This window comes from Oncorhynchus kisutch, linkage group LG20, assembly GCF_002021735.2.
Source record: "Oncorhynchus kisutch isolate 150728-3 linkage group LG20, Okis_V2, whole genome shotgun sequence".
Classification (NCBI taxonomy): Eukaryota; Metazoa; Chordata; class Actinopteri; order Salmoniformes; family Salmonidae; genus Oncorhynchus; species Oncorhynchus kisutch.
This window is the reverse complement of record NC_034193.2, coordinates 32,955,893-32,972,114: the sequence shown is the minus strand read 5'-3', so window position 1 is coordinate 32,972,114 and position 16,222 is coordinate 32,955,893. Positions and strand designations below refer to the sequence as shown.

Genomic DNA, 16,222 nt, shown 5'->3' with positions numbered 1-16,222 from the left:
TGCCTTTGAACGGGGTATGTTAGTAGGTGCCAGGCGCAACGGGTTAAGTGTGTCAAGCACTGCAACACTGCTGTTTTTTTCATGCTCAACAGTTTCCCATGTGTATCAAGAATGGTCCACCACCCAAAGGACGTCCAGCCAACTTGACACAACATGGGCAGCACCCTTGTGGAACACTTAGGGCAGCTTGTAGAGTCCATGCCCAGACGAAATGAGGCTGTTCTGAGAGAAAAAGGTTGTGCAACTGAATATTAAGAAGATGTTCCTAATGTTTTGTGCACTCAGTGTATGTCATCCTACATGTTTTTAAATAGTACATTATCACATATCACAGTACAAAACCATATAAGTGAGGGCCTGTAGTATCTGTAAATCAACTAAACGTTGTTTTTTATTTCCATATGCAGATAATAAAGCATCATTGTTCATGTAATATTCTAATATGCATTACTCAGGAAGAGGAAATAGTCATAAAATCAAATAGATGAAAAGACAGAAACAAAAATGTTTTTGAACTACAACTTATTTTATTTAAAAAATGTCAAATTCAGTGCAAAGTAATGTAGTGCATTGGTGTCTAGATCCCTGTTGGGTGGCAAAGTGTCACAAGAATCCTGTGGGGAGAGAAAACAAGAGAATACATTAAATTAATGGGTGTTAACTAATCAGGGTTCAACAAAGCACTTCAAGTCCTCAATTCCTTCAAAAGAGAGAGAGAAGGAGAAAGGAGTATGGTCCCTGCAGTAGGACTACATGCTGGCCATGAGGTTCTCCAAGTGGTACTCCAGGAGGCTGGAGAGCTCAGTGACCAGAGACTCTGGGTTAAAGTACCAGGCCAGCTGCTGGCCAAACATGTCATCTAGCAGAGCCATCAGCCCGCCCTGTAGAGAACACCACACAACACATAGAAAATGGCTCTGAGGTACTAGCTTATCAAGAGGAGAGAGACAATTAGAAATACTCCCCCTAAAATGGCATTAGGACCTGGTTAACCATGGATAAGGAAGTAAACAGGAAGTAACCTCTTGACTCTTACATTGAGCAGCAGCAGGTATCTGTCAGCCTCTGGCTCCATGTTGGCAGCAGTGGGCAGGAAGGAGTACAGGAGAGCGTACAGACGCTCCACGAACCCACCAGGGTGCTAAAGGAAACAAAGGAGGAGAAAAGAGGAGAGAAGAGAAGAGGAATTTAAGTGAAACTGCTAATAGAGAGAGATCAAAACATGCACCAGTGAGATGCTACTTACCACCATCAGGGACTTCTGAGCTGTCATCAACCCAAACAGCACCAGCTCAAAGAGGACATCTATCATGTTCACATGATGGATCTAGGACAAGAAAACACGTTTGGAGAAAATAGGAATGATTTCATAAATATCAGCTACTGTGATGTATAAAAGACATGCATGTGGAAGAACTCAGTGAGACTTGAAAGAGTTAATGAACTCACCTTTGCCTCAGCCAGCTCCCTCTCAATGTCATTCCGCTTGGAGGGGTCACTCAGGTAGTCCACAAAGTCGTTATAGGTACGAATGAATTTGGCCTCGTCCTATGACAATGAAAATAGCATCTTAGTGAACAGAACACATTTCCCCTCAGGGACTGCTCTATTCCCTTGAAAGAGAATGAGTTAGTGAGTTACCATGTGGTTGGCCTGAACCAAGGCCGCCCAGGAGGACCTTTCCCGCCACAAACAGATGGTTCCTGCTCAGGGTGGAACCAAGCAGGGTCTAGGGAAGAGGGAAGAGTTAGGGTGAGACCTCTTCCTCTAGGAGACAGAACAAGAAGTCACAGAGACAAAAAGAAAAGTGGGTCCACTCACAGTGAAGGCCTGGCGCAGGGAGACGAGCCTCAGGGCGATGTCCTCCACTCTCTTGGTGGTAAGGTAGAGGCTGTGAAAGGGAGGGAATGGAGCATGTCAACCATTAGAGTCAATGGGGGATAACAGCATTATGACCACTATCCTTCCGCATCTGACAAGCTCAGACTACACAGACATTTAGAGGAACTCACTTTAGCAGAGGAACCTCCCTCTCCTCAGGCAGCAGGTCCTCCTCCCAGCCCTACGACAACAAAACAAGCATTCAAAATCAGTGACCAGTGCAATGACATAACAAACAATCGGTCAATGGAAGGATCTTAATGCTCCTAGTCAATAGTATGTGTGTGTAACGTCTGACCTCATAGCAGTTGTGGCCCTCAGGCTCTGGGTCAGTGAACTGCTGAGTGGTGGGAGTAGAGAAGGAGGCAGCCTCCGACCACGCTGAAGAGGAGAGAAGCCCGTCCAGCCCCATGTGGAGAGTGGCGTACACCACTGAGACATCAGTCTGCTGCTCAAAACACACACACCTGTTTACCACACACACACACACACATGTTATTAGAAAACACACCAAATCGAATGCCAAAATGCCCAGTAATGTCTAGTCTATATACATAGGAAATCGTTTATTTACCTGGTAGCAGCCAAGCGTCACGTCCACAGACATCTCGTGGCGGAGGTGAGACGCATAGTGGGTCACCCTGCCAGCCACACGCTGACAAAGAGAGAATACATATTAAGGCCAAATGGAATAAGTGAAGAAAAGCCTAATCTAATACTATTACAGTAGTATTTATGTCTTACCTGGATCCAAGTGATGGACTGCACTTTGGTGGCACAGTAGGGGATTCCCTCTGGACTAAGCCTGGCTGTCTCCTTGGAGATGGCCCACACCAGTTGAGTCTCCAGGCCTCTCACCCTACTCACGTGGTGCATCCTCACCACCACCTGCTGTTGAGATAAACAACAAGACAACATCAACAAAACCACTTCGGCAATTGCTGTGACACATTTCCATCAAGATCAAATGACTGACAATATAGATTATGATTAGGTTGTTACAAAGACACATACCTGGGATCCCCCACGCATGTAGGTGATGATGGGGCTGATGAACTGGAAAGTTCTCCAAGCTTTAACCACCGGACCGGCATTGTTCTGCACATTACAATACATTCATGTTGGAAACAGTAAACATTGTAACAGTGATGTGACTGTGTGTGTGTGTGGGGGGGGGGGGGGGGGGGGGGGGGGGGATCACAACAGGCCCACAGTACTGTGGGCTGAACCTAATCGGAATCAACTGCCAATTGCCAGTGACCTCCTAAAGCAGAAAGCAGACAAGAGATTTGTTTCATGTTAAAGAGACACAACTTGAATATCAGGGATATTTTTCAAACATAAAACCCCAAACTTTCAGAAAATTGTACCAGACAGGACTGCCAAAATTGGACCAGACAGGACTGCCAAAAAGTGCTCTTCACTGACGAGTCGCGGTGTTGTCTCACCAGGGGTGATGGTCGGATTTACGTTTATCGTTGAAGGAATGAGCATTACACCGAGGCCTGTACTCTGGAGCGAGATCGATTTGGAGGTGGAGGGTCCGTCATGGTCTGGCGCAGTGTGTCACAGCATCATCAGACTAAGCTTGTTGTCATTGCAGGCAGTCTCAACGCTGTGTATTACAGGGAAGACATCCTCCTCCCTCATGTGGTACCCTGCCTGCAGGCTCATCCTGACATGACCCTCCAGCATGACAATGACACCTGCCATACTGCTCGTTCTGTGCATGATTTCCTGCAAGACAGGGATATCAGTGTTCTGCCATGGTCAGTGAAGAGCCCGGATCTCAATCCCATTGAGCACATCTGGGACCTGTTGTATTGGAGGGTGAGAGCTAGGGCCATTCCCCACAGAAATGTCTGAGTACTTGCAGGTGCCTTGGTGGAAGAGTGGGGTATTTGTCTGTGAGTATAACAGAACTGATATTGCAGGCGAAACCCTGAGGAAAATCAAAACAGGAAGTGGCTTCTATTTTGAAAACTCCATGTTCCATAGCCTCCCTTTGCACCATTTAAAGGGATATCAAGCAGATTCCTTTTCCTATCGCTTCCTCAGGGTGTCAAGTCTTCAGACATAGTTTCAGGCTTTTATTTTGAAAAATGAGCCAGAAAGATAATATTGCGGCAAGTGGTCACATGAGTTTTGCTTGCGCAACAGAGTTTGGACAGCTATTGCTTTTCCCTCTCCTACTGTGAAAGACATTTGCGGTTGATATATTATCGATTATATATATTTTTTAAAACCTGAGGATTGATTATAAAAAACGTTTGACATGTTTCTGTGGACATTATGGAAACTATTTGGAATTTGTCCACGTTGTCGTGACCGCTCTTTCCTGTGAATTTCTGAACATAACGCGCCAAACAAACAGAGTTATTTTGGATATAAAAATAACCGAGCTACTTGATGCTAAGTGTACTTAATGTTTTGTCGAGCGATCGATAAACTTACACAAACGCTTGGATTGCTTTCGCTGTAAAGTATAATGTCCTGACCTTAGTATTCTTTGTTTTCTTTATTATTTTGGTTAGGTCAGGGTGTGACATGGGGGATATGTGTGTTTTACTTATTCTAGGGTGTTTGTAGATTCCGAGATCAGACGAGATCAGGCGTACTCAGGCCGGTGTGGTCGTAAGCGAGAAATGATCTCTTGGTGCACTATATAAAGTCAAAGTGAGTCTGATTAACAGCTGTTGCATTTTCACCATTTAGATAAGCATCTTTGTGTCACTCAAAAAGTGGAAGAAATTGCATATACTGTAGACATAATTTGTAGCACAGATTGTTGGATGACATACAAACTAACCTTGCTTACTTATTTCAAAGCAAGGGCACATGTTTCAGCCTTGTGGGAAAAAACGGACAAAGAGTTGAAATTCCACAAGGCAGTGACAAAAAGTAAACAGCACCTGGTATTACCAGGTGGTCTCCCAACCAAGTACTAACCAGGCCCGACCCTGCTTGGCTTCCGAGATCAGACGAGATCAGGCGTTCTCAGGCCGGGGTGGTCGTAAGCGAGAAATTATCTCTTGGTGCACTCTATAAAGTCAAAGTGAGTCTGATTAACAGCTGTTGCATTTTCACCATTTAGATAAGCATCTTTGTGTCACTCAAAAAGTGGAAGAAATTGCATATACTGTAGCCATAATTTGTAGCACAGATTGTTGGATGACATACAAACTAACCTTGCTTACTTATTTCAAAGCAAGGGCACATATTTCAGCCTTGTGGGAAAAAACGGACAAAGAGTTGACAAAAAGCTTACAGCACCTGGTATTCCCAGGCGGTCTCCCATCCAAGTACTAACCAGGCCCGACCCTGCTTAGCTTCCGAGATCAGACGAGATCAGGCGTACTCAGACCGGTGTGGTCGTAAGCGAGAAATTATCCCTTGGTGCACTCTATAAAGTCAAAGTGAGTCTGATTAACAGCTGTTGCGTTTTCACCATTTAGATAAGCATCTTTGTGTCACTCAAAAAGTGGAAGAAATTGCATATACTGTAGCCATAATTTGTAGCACAGATTGTTGGATGAAATACAAACTAACCTTGCTTACTTATTTCAAAGCAAGGGCACATATGGGAAAAAAACGGACAAAGAGTTGAAATTCCACAAGGCAGTGACAAAATGCTTACAGCACCTGGTATTCCTAGGCGGTCTCCCATCCAAGTACTAACCAGGCCCGACACTGATTAGCTTCCGAGATCAGACGAGATCAGGTGTACTCAGGCCGGTGTGGTCATAAGCAGATAATCTCTCTATTGGTGCACTATATAAAGTCAAAGTGAGGCTGATTAACAGCTGTTGCATTTTCACCATTTAGAAAAGCATCTTTGTGTCATTCAAAAAGTGGAAGAAATTGCAGCACAGATTGTTGGATGAACCCTTGTGGTGGGCCGGGTGCCTGCAGGCTGACTTCGGTCGTCAGTTGAATGGTGATAAGCGGGCGGGTGTTAAAATCATATATAATTTCAAATTCCTTATATAAAAAAAACAGACGGCACCATTTTCGTGTTTTTGTTGTTGTTGTTGATATGATTACAGATAGCCAGTGCCACAGCAACTCTCAGACATAATTTGCAAAGGAAGAATCTGTGTTTAGTGAGTCTGCCAGATTAAAGGCAGTAGGGTTGACCAAGGACGTTCTCTTGATAAGTGCGTGAATTGGAACATTTTTCTGTCCTGCTAAACATTCAACATGTAACGAGTACTTTTGGGTGTCAGGGGAAATGTGTGGAGTAAAAAGTACAATATAATCTTTGGGAATGTAGTTCAGTGAAAGTTGTCAAACATATAAATAGTAAAGTAAAGATACCCCCAAAAACTACTTTAGTAGTACTTTCAAATATTTTTACTTTAGTACTTTACACCACTGGCTAATGGCCGACATCTGCAACTCTCGTTGGGTTAATGAGGCAACTAGTCACACCTGTGAAAGGTCCTTTAAAAGGAGAGGTGGAAGAAGTAGTCCATAACTCACAGACAACAGAGACACCCAGTGAATCCCTTGGAAGAGTGCAGAAGGTGAGATTGTGTCATTATTTAATAGACTATCTGCATCTCAAATGGCAACTTAATTTTATGTGACCCTGGTCAAATGTAGTGCACTATATAGGGTGCCATTTTGTGGAGTGACCCCCTGAATTTAAGAGCATAGACTAATAGTTACCTTTGCAGTAAAGAGGTAATCTATGACTCGCTCTAGGATGCTTCCCCTTCCCTATCTAGTGCACTGTGGGCCTTTGTCAAAGCTGGTTCACTACAACAGGAATGAGGAGCCATTTGGGAAGGATAGATTTTCCTGTGTGCCAGGCTCTTCAACCACATACAATAGATTAGATGATACCTGAATTTTGTCGGAAGAATCGTAGCGCCGTGTTGCCAATACTCGGTTCTTGAGGTCCTCAGGACTGGGTTTAGCAATTGTTGCTTAAGTTTTGTACTTAACACAGGGTTTCCTTAACCTCTCCTCTAGTACCCACAGCCATTCCAAATGTTTTAAAATGCTCAGCTAATCTCACTCTCGTTCTCTCTCAGGAGACTATCACCATGGCGACATTAACCATCATTCTGCTTTTCAGCATGGCTTTTGCTCTGGGAGGTAAGAGTGATGTACCTCACACTTACTCACCAACATTTTAATAAACATTAGTGGGTGTTGATCTGTCCTCCACAAACACACGTACGTATTAATGTTTTGTTTCATAACCAGTTGTCCCATGGACACCCTCGGAGGCCAGCCATTAGTGACATTTGAGAGAAGATCGTCTTGCTCAAGGGCACAGACAGATATTTCAACTTGTCATCTCAGGGATAAAAACTAGCAACCATTCCGTTACTGGCCCAACTCTAACTGCTAGGCTACCTGCCACTCTAGTTCCAGAGATGTATATTTGTGTCTAGATGCTGGCCTGAATGGTTTGATCATTCAACTGGATGTATGATTGGATTGTTTACCAACTATCAGGAAAGAACACTGATACCCCCACTTTCAGTCTTAGTTTCATCAGCTGTTATAAAAAAGACAGAATCTGAATTGACTGCACAGGGCTTTTAAACAAGTAGGAGAATTTCAATATTTAGCTAGCAAGTACCTAGGTTACATCTGAAATGGAACCCTATTCCGTATAAACTACTTCTGACCAGGTGGAGTAGGTTCCAATATGGGACGCAACCCAAGATTCTGGGCTCTTGGATGTCCAGTCATGTATATTCTGTCCATATATTGTCCTGAGATGTTATGTCCACATTACAATCCATGTTACCTGTGTCCAGATGCTACGATACAACCCAAGACCCCCTGTGAGCGTGCTAGAGATGCTGCGATAAATGGCCCAATTGGAGCTTACATCCCAACGTGTGACGCCGCTGGACAATACACCCCTAAGCAATGTTCGGGCTCTACAGGTTAACACGGTGGCACATACACACACAAAATGCTCCAATTCAGTTGAGTGTGACAATTCGATGTGATAGGGTAATATGTGTATTGTTTATGCAACATGTCTATTTCTGGTAGGTTACTGTTGGTGTGTGACCAGTACTGGACAGAAGATTCCGGGCACTGAGACTCCTCCAGGCACTGCTCCAATCAAATGTCCATGCAGGTACACACTCATTCACTACATGTTTGATCTTTACAGTTGGTTCTGAATGTTAATATTTGTGTTTGTCTCATTGTAGTGGTCCTCGCAGATGAAAGATGTTGGAATGAAGACGTTGAGAAGACTTTGCTAATACTTTGACAGTTGTCTTTATTGTACTGAGGGAGATGCCTCTCGCCATACACATAATGAAGAAATGTATTTACTTTGTTGGTTTTACATGTTGAACAATGTATCTGAACTGTCCATTTCTGGGAACTGGAGGAAGGGATTTTACTGTATTACCTCTACACGGGTGTTCATAAAGGCAGTCAAATGGTAATTAGGCTCTCCAAGCTATGATGCTGCTGATGGTCATTAGTAGCCTACTACACTTGCTAACTGCCTGGTACTCAGCTCTTTATTGCCCTGTAATCACTATCAATGTAATTGCAAATAAACTATTGATCACAAATGTGCTTAGCCGAGGATATTGCGGGTGTAGTGAAATGCTTGTGCTTCTAGCTCCGACAGCGCAGTAATATTGAACAAATCCACAACGTGTGTACACACACTCAGTACGCATGAATTAACTATATACATATTGAAGACCGCCGTCAGAACAGACTAGGATACAGAATATACACTCGTGGCCAAAATATTTGATGGACCCAAATATTAATTTAGGAAAGTTTGCATCAGTGTCTTCAGATATTTTTTGTCAGATGTCACTACGGATTTCTGAAGTATAATTACAAGCATTTCATAAGTGTCAAAGGCTTTCATTGGCACTTACATCAAGTTGATGTAAAGAGTCTATTTGCAGTGTTGACCTGTTTTCAAGACCTCTGAAATCTGCCCTGACATGCTGTCCATTAACTTCTGGGCCACATGCTGACTGATGGCAGGCCATTCTTGCCTTACCAATGCTTGGAGTTTGTCAGAATTTGTGGGGTTTTTGTTTGTCCACCTGCCTCTTGAGGATTGACCACAAGTTCTCAATGGGATTAAGGTCTGGGGAGTGTCCTGGCCATGGACCCAAAATATCAGTGTTTTGTTCCCCGAGCCACTTAGTTATCACTTATGCCTTATGGCAAGGTGCTCCATCATGCTGGTAAAAGCATTTGTCACAACTGTTCCTGGATGGTTGGGAGAAGTTGGTCTCTGAGGATGTGTTTGTACCATTCTTTATTCATGGCTGTGTTAAGCAAAATTGCGAGTGAGCCCACTACCATGGCTGAGAAGCAACCCCACACATGAATTGTCTCAGGATGCTTTACTGTTGGCATGACACAGGACTGATGGTAGTGCTCACCTTGTCTTCTCCGCACAAGCTCTATTCCGGATGCCCCAAACAATCGGAAAGGGGATTCATCAGAGATAATGACTTTTCAGCAGTCTAATCCCTGTACCTTTTGCAGAATATCAGTCTATCCCTGATTGTCCTGGAGAAAAGTGGTTTCTTTGCTGCCCTTCTGACACCAGGCCATCAAAGTCTTTGCTGCACTGTGTGTGCAGATGCACTCCCACCTGCCTGCTGCCATTCCTGAGCAAGCTTTGTACTGGTGGTGCCCCGATCTCGCAGCTGAATCAACTTTAGGAGACGGTCCTGGTGCTTGCTGGACTTTGCAATTCAACTGATCACTCTTCATAACATTCTGGGAGTATATGCAAATTGCCATCATACAAACTGAGGCATGAGACTTGGTGAAAATTAATATTTGTGTATTTCTCAACTTTTAGCGAAAACTGTACATATGAGATGAGTAAATGAAAAAAAAGTGACTGGTTTTCAATTCTGGTGGCCAATGATTCCTATTATATGCCTGTAGGCAGCAGCCTCCATGCTCGTGATGGCTGTTCAACAGTCTGATGGCCTTGAGTGAGAGAAGCTGTTTTCAGTCTCTCTGTCCCAGCTTTGATGCTCCTGTACTGACCTTGCCTTTTGGATGATAGCGGGGTGAACAGGCAGTGGCTCGGGTGGTTGTCCTTGATCTTTTTTGCCTTCCTGTGACATTGGGTGCTGTAGGTGTCCTGGAGGGAGGTAGTTTGCCCTCGGTAATGCGTTGGGCAGACCGCACCACCGTCTGGAGAGTTGTTGCGGGAGGCGTAGTTGCCGTACCAGGCGGTGATACAGCCCGACATGATGCTATCAACCCCCACCCGGGGGTGGCCCGCCTGGTGCGGCAACTACGCCGCCCGTGTAAGCACCGTGCTGGGTTCAGAGCCTCAAGCTTAATGATGAGCTTGGAGGGTACCTATGGTGTTGAATGTTGAGCTAGAGTCAATAAACAGCATTCTTACATTCAGTTGCAACTCCTTTAAAAGTTGTGGCACACCTTTCGTGCTACCGCAGAATTGTACAACGTGACGGTCGGGAGTAGGCTACAGGATTGGATGATTCTAAATTGTTTGCCTTAGTTAGACAACTTTGATCCAATATTTCTGTAAATCAGTGATAAGTATTTCCAAAGTAAATTATCAGAACATTAACCATGTGTGTTCACTTCTTCTGTAGTTTCGACCCAGTGATTCGTCTGACAAACAAAGAACTTTGCGTCCTGCAGGCCCAGGCATGGAGTATGGCTGGCAAGCCATTCAATAAAGTCATCTTCACAGACGAATCAACCGTGGCCCTTGTTTCTTTGACATCTGTTGGGAAAAATTACTGATTTACAGTTCATGAGGGTTGTTTAATCACACATATGAAGTTTGAAAAAGATCTGACCTTTTTAACCCTTCGAAACAGCACCTATGACACCCTTTTAAGGCACTTCCGGTTGGCACAGGAAGCTAAACGTGAACACATATCCTCATTGGGGTAGGCTCTTACGGAATCATGAGTTTTAAGTCTTTATGTTTAGAATTGACTGATCTACACAGGGTTGAATGCAGTCATTTTCACATTTGCAGGTTATGTCCATCAAAATAACTTTTGGGTTAATTTAACCACTTCCGGCTTCCATCCTTGCTGTGTGTGTGTGTGTGTGTGTGTGTGTGTGTGTGTGTGTGTGTGTGTGTGTGTGTGTGTGTGTGTGTGTGTGTGTGAGAGAGCTATAAAATACAGCGCGCCCTCACGGAATCACGAAATACAGACATTAAACCGAAATTCAACAATATTCAAAAATGCTTTGAACTAAGGAGGAAATCAACTCAATCCCTTCAACTTGTTAGAAAATCTATTCATTTGCCCAAGTGAAACATAAGACATGAACAAAATGCATCAGTGATTGGTATTTCCATGCAACTTTCAGAAACTGCACAGGACTGCCCAGTTTCCGTGCGCATGCGTGCGAAGCTCGCGCATGTCTACACTTTGTGTAGCCGTTAGAGATGAGGCTAATGATAACCTTCTTGTGGTAGAGAAGGAAAGGCTTCCCACAAAAACCTTCTCAATCAAATGTTAACTGCAAAGTAGCCTATGCCAGCCTGGCAGAATTATATCATGATTATTTGCATCAATCCAGTGGCCATTTGTTTTGCAAACTCTGCAATCACATGAGCGCTACAGCAACACCGCTTAACCAAACAAAGGTCTCTTCCTGGCGCACACTTGCCTAAAAAAGGGTAACTACACCCCAAAATCGACATGTCTTCCGTTTTTCCCAGACCTCAAAAGTGGTTTCCTGCTAGGGGTTTTAAATGTTGTCGTGGACATAGAACATCTAATCGTGTTATATTTCTATTAAAAAGGTGTACTTTTGAGAGCGAAAACCTGCAGAAGCAGGGACAAACGGTCAACGGGGAATAGGGGGAAGTACTTTAATTATTATTATTTGATTTGATCAGGGCAGGGCAGGGAAGCACTAACAAACTGCATTTAGTCCAATAAAAAGACACAACGTTATTAGGGTGATAAATAAAAGGGAGTTGCTCCACGCATGACACAAGAGAACCCTTGTGTTGGATTGCGCGGACTAGCTTTTCACCTGTCTACCGGAAGTTGATGCTGTTGCTATGCAACCTCTTGCTAGCTATCTAGCATAACAAATTACTGGTTAGACATTATACGACTTCAGGTGTGTTCTTAATTTCAATCAGGAGTTCCAGAATGCGCTCATGAATTCAGAGCGTTGTCAGATTGTCTGTTTGTAAATTCAGAGCAGAGTAGGCAGCTAGAGCGAATTTACGAAAGCACCCGAATGTCCATTGAGAACGCACAATGACTATACCATTTAGCTAAGCTCAGAATGACGGGAATAATCACGTCAAACATTGGGTAGTTAGTTAGATAGCCTATAGTTATTATACTGTCAAGTTTGATCTATAAGTAGCCAACTAACATTAGGTATCTAGCTAACAACATACCGGTACATACTGCTGTACTGATACGCTATGTGGTTCGTAAGACCAGTGTAGCTAACAAATTGTCAGCCAATATAACGTGTAAGTTAACTTATTTAAAAAGTAATTACTTTATTACATTGCTCAACATTTTCTTAATATTTGTCATAATTAGTTAAAGCAATGAATTTATATCCGCTCTCGTTGTACATCGACTGCATATTTTCCGCCATTTTCAACAAATCTGGAAACGATGTGAAGCCACGCCCATTTCCTGAAGAATTGCATTATTGGCCCTAAAGTACCGAAATAGTGTCCTCTTCGTGTATTCCTCATATTTTGGCGAATTTAGTACGATATCCTGGAACATTTGGCATACTAAATATATCCATAGTATTTTTTTATTTCTATTTTATTTCACCTTCATTTAACCAGTTAGGCTAGTTGAGAACAAGCTCTCATTTACAACTGCAACCTGACCAAGATAAAGCAAAGCAGTTCGACAACAGAGTTACATACAACAACAGAGTTACAGATGGAATAAACAAACATACAGTCAATAATACAGTAGAAAAAGTCTATATACAGTGTGTGCAAATAAGGAAAGGATAAGGGAGGTAAGGCAATAAATAGGCCATGGTGGCGAAGTAATTACAACATAGCAATTAAACACTGGAATGGTAGATGTGCAGAAGATGAATGTGCAAGTAGAGATACTGGGGTGCAAAGGAGCAAGATAAATAAATAAATACTGCAAGGGGATGAGGTAGTTGGATGGGCTATTTAAAGGTGGGCTATGTACAGGTGCAGTGATCTGTGAGCTGCTCTGACAGCTGGTGCTTAAAGCTTAGTGAGGGAGATATGAGTCTCCAGCTTCAGTGATTTTTGCAGTTCGTTCCAGTCATTGGCAGCAGAGAACTGGAAGTGAAGGCGGCCAAAGGAAAAATTGGCTTTGGGGGTGACCAGTCGTTTTCTACTGTGTTATTGACTTGTTAATTGTTTACTCCATGTGTAACTCTTTGTTGTATGCTCACACTGCTATGCTTTATCTTGGCCAGGTCGCAGTTGCAAATGAGAACTTGTTCTCAACTAGCCTACCTGGTTAAATAAAGGTGAAATAAAAAATAAAATAAAAAAATATACCTGTTGGAGCGCGTGCTATGAGTGGGTGCTGCTATGGTGACCAGTGAGCTGAGATAAGGCGGGGCTTTACCTAGCAGAGACTTGTAGATGACCTGGAGCCAGTGGGTTTGGTGACGAGTATGAAGCGAGGGCCAGCCAACAAGAGCGTATAGGTTGCAGTGGTGGGTAGTAAATGGGGCTTTTGGATTGGAGATGCTTAATGTGAGTCTGGAAGGAGAGTTTACAGTCTAACCAGAAACCTAGGTATTTGTAGTCCACATATTCTAAGTCAGAACCGTCCAGAGTAGTGATGCTGGACGGGCAGACAGGTGCGGGCAGCGATCGGTGGAAGAGCATGCATTTAGTTTTACTTGCATTTAAGAGCAGTTGGAGGCCACGGAAGGAGAGTTGTATGGCATTGAAGCTCATCTGGAGGTTAGTTAACACAGTGTCCAAAGAAGGGCCAGAGGTATACAGGTATTCTATGATATATTTATACAGGTATACTATGACCAATAAGCATACTAAATACTCAATTCATGTCACAAACAGTACAGTTAGTGCGAGTATTCGAACACAGCTAAGGCCAAATCAGGAAGTGCAGTCACCTTTTAATCCTGAATGACAATTGTCTTGCCTCATAGAGATAGATAAATCTTCTTAGGGCTGATCGATATGTGTCCAAAGAAGGGCCAGAGGTATACAGGTATTCTATGATATATTTATACAGGTATACTATGACCAATAAGCATACTAAATACTCAATTCATGTCACAAACAGTACAGTTAGTGCGAGTATTCGAACACAGCTAAGGCCAAATCAGGAAGTGCAGTCACCTTTTAATCCTGAATGACAATTGTCTTGCCTCATAGAGATAGATAAATCTTCTTAGGGCTGATCGATATGACAACAGCCAGTGAAAGTGCAGGGCGCCAAATTCAAAAGAACAGAAATCTCATAATTAAAATTCCCTCAGACATACATAAGTATTTCACACCATTTTAAAGATTCACTTCTTGTTAATCCCACCACAGTGCCCGATTTTAAATAGGCTTTACTGTGAAAGCACCACAAACGATTATGTTAGGTCAGAGCCAAGTCACAGAAAAACAGTCATTTTTCCAGCCAAAGAGAGGAGTCACAAAAATCAGAAATAGAGATCAAATGAATCACTAACCTTTGATGATCTTCATCAGATGACACTCATAGGACTTCATGTTACACAATACATATATGTTTTGTTCGATAAAGTTCATATTTATATAAAAGAAATCTCAGTATACGTTGGAGCGTTATGTTCAGTTGTTCCAAAAACATCCGGTGATTTTGCAGAGAGCCACATCAATTTACAGAAATACTCATAATAAATGTTGATGAAAATAAAATTGTTCTGCACAGCATTATAGATATACTTCTGCTTAATGCAACCGCTGTGTCAGATTTAAAAAACCTTTACGGAAAAAGCAAACTATACAATAATCTGAATACGGCGCTCAGAGCCCAAACAAGCCAAAAAGATATCCGCCATATTGTGCAGTCAACAGAAGTCAGAAATAACATTATAAATATTCACTTACCTTTGATGATCTTCATCAGAATGCACTCCCAGGAATCCGAGTTCCACAATAAATGTTTGTTTTGTTTGATAATGTCCATCATTTATGTCCAAATAGCTACTTTTGTTAGCAAGTTTTGTAAACAAATCCAATCTCACGAAGCGTGTCTACTAGGAGCAGACGAAATGTCAAAAAGTCCCGTTACAGTCCGTAGAAACATGTCAAACGATGTATAGAATCAATCTTTAGGATGTTGTTAAAATAAATCTTCAATAATGTTCCAACCGGAGAATTCCTTTGTCTGTAGAATTGCGATGGAACAGAGCTCGCCCTCATGTGAACGAGCGTCACGAGCTCAAGGCATTCTGCCAGACCTCTGACTCATTCCCCTCTCATTCGCCCTCACCTCACAGTAGAAGCATCAAACAAGGTTCTAAAGACTTTTGACATCTAGGAAGCGCAACATGACCAATATCCCACTGTGTCTTCAACTCAATCATCAAGTTTGCGGACGACACAACAGTGGTAGGCTTGATTACCAACAACGACTTGATTACCAACAACGACGAGACGGCCTACAGGGAGGAGGTGAGGGCCCTCGGAGTGTGGTGTCAGGAAAATAACCTCACACTCAACGTCAACAAAACTAAGGAGATGATTGTGGACTTCAGGAAACAGCAGAGGGAACACCCCCCTATCCACATTGATGGAACAGCAGTAGAGAGGGTAGTAAGTTTTAAGTTCCTCGGCGTACACATCACAGACAAACTGAATTGGTCCACCCACACAGACAGCATCGTGAAGAAGGCGCAGCAGCGCCTCTTCAACCTCAGGAGGCTGAAGAAATTCGGGCTTGTCACCAAAAGCACTCACAAACTTCTACAGATGCACAATCGAGAGCATCCTGTCGGGCTGTATCACCGCCTGGTACGGCAACTGCTCCGCCCACAACCGTAAGGCTCTCCAGAGGGTAGTGAGGTCTGCACAACGCATCACGGGGGGCAAACTGCCTGCCCTCCAGGACACCTACACCACCCGATGTCACAGGAAGGCCATAAAGATCATCAAGGACAACAACCACCCGAGCCACTGCCTGTTCACCCCGCTATCATCCAGAAGGCGAGGTCATTACAGGTGCATCAAAGCTGGGACCGAGAGACTGAAAAACAGCTTCTATCTCAAGGCCATCAGACTGTTAAACAGCCACCACTAACATTGAGTGGCTGCTGCCAACACACTGACTCAACTCCAGCCACTTTAATAATGGGAATTGATGGGAAATGATGTCAAATA

The 16,222-nt window shown here is 43.2% G+C and overlaps 1 protein-coding gene, 1 long non-coding RNA gene, 1 other non-coding gene and 2 pseudogenes across 3 annotated transcripts; 1 reads left to right on the top strand and 4 right to left on the bottom strand.

Moving 5' to 3' along the window:
- Positions 1-1,640: 1,640 nt before the first annotated feature.
- LOC116355470 (uncharacterized) lies at positions 1,641-2,061 on the bottom strand. The gene is made up of 3 exons (XR_004204471.1): positions 2,013-2,061; positions 1,822-1,891; positions 1,641-1,729 (listed from the first exon to the last, which is right to left on the bottom strand). It is a non-coding gene; the product is annotated as an uncharacterized LOC116355470 (long non-coding RNA).
- Positions 2,062-4,781: 2,720 nt separating this feature from the next.
- Positions 4,782-4,900, bottom strand: LOC116355589 (uncharacterized; annotated as a pseudogene).
- A 242-nt stretch (positions 4,901-5,142) lies between these two features.
- Positions 5,143-5,261, bottom strand: LOC116355563 (5S ribosomal RNA). Its single transcript, XR_004204574.1, has one exon. It is a non-coding gene; the product is annotated as a 5S ribosomal RNA (ribosomal RNA).
- A 250-nt stretch (positions 5,262-5,511) lies between these two features.
- LOC116355567 (uncharacterized) lies at positions 5,512-5,630 on the bottom strand (annotated as a pseudogene).
- Positions 5,631-6,278: 648 nt separating this feature from the next.
- Positions 6,279-8,491, top strand: LOC116355469 (nidogen-2-like). The gene is made up of 5 exons (XM_031799405.1): positions 6,279-6,407; positions 6,921-6,984; positions 7,659-7,790; positions 7,903-7,990; positions 8,067-8,491. The coding sequence occupies exons 1-5, from the start codon at positions 6,294-6,296 to the stop codon at positions 8,080-8,082; spliced, it is 414 nt and encodes a 137-aa protein (XP_031655265.1). The 5' UTR covers positions 6,279-6,293; the 3' UTR covers positions 8,083-8,491.
- Positions 8,492-16,222: the final 7,731 nt, after the last annotated feature.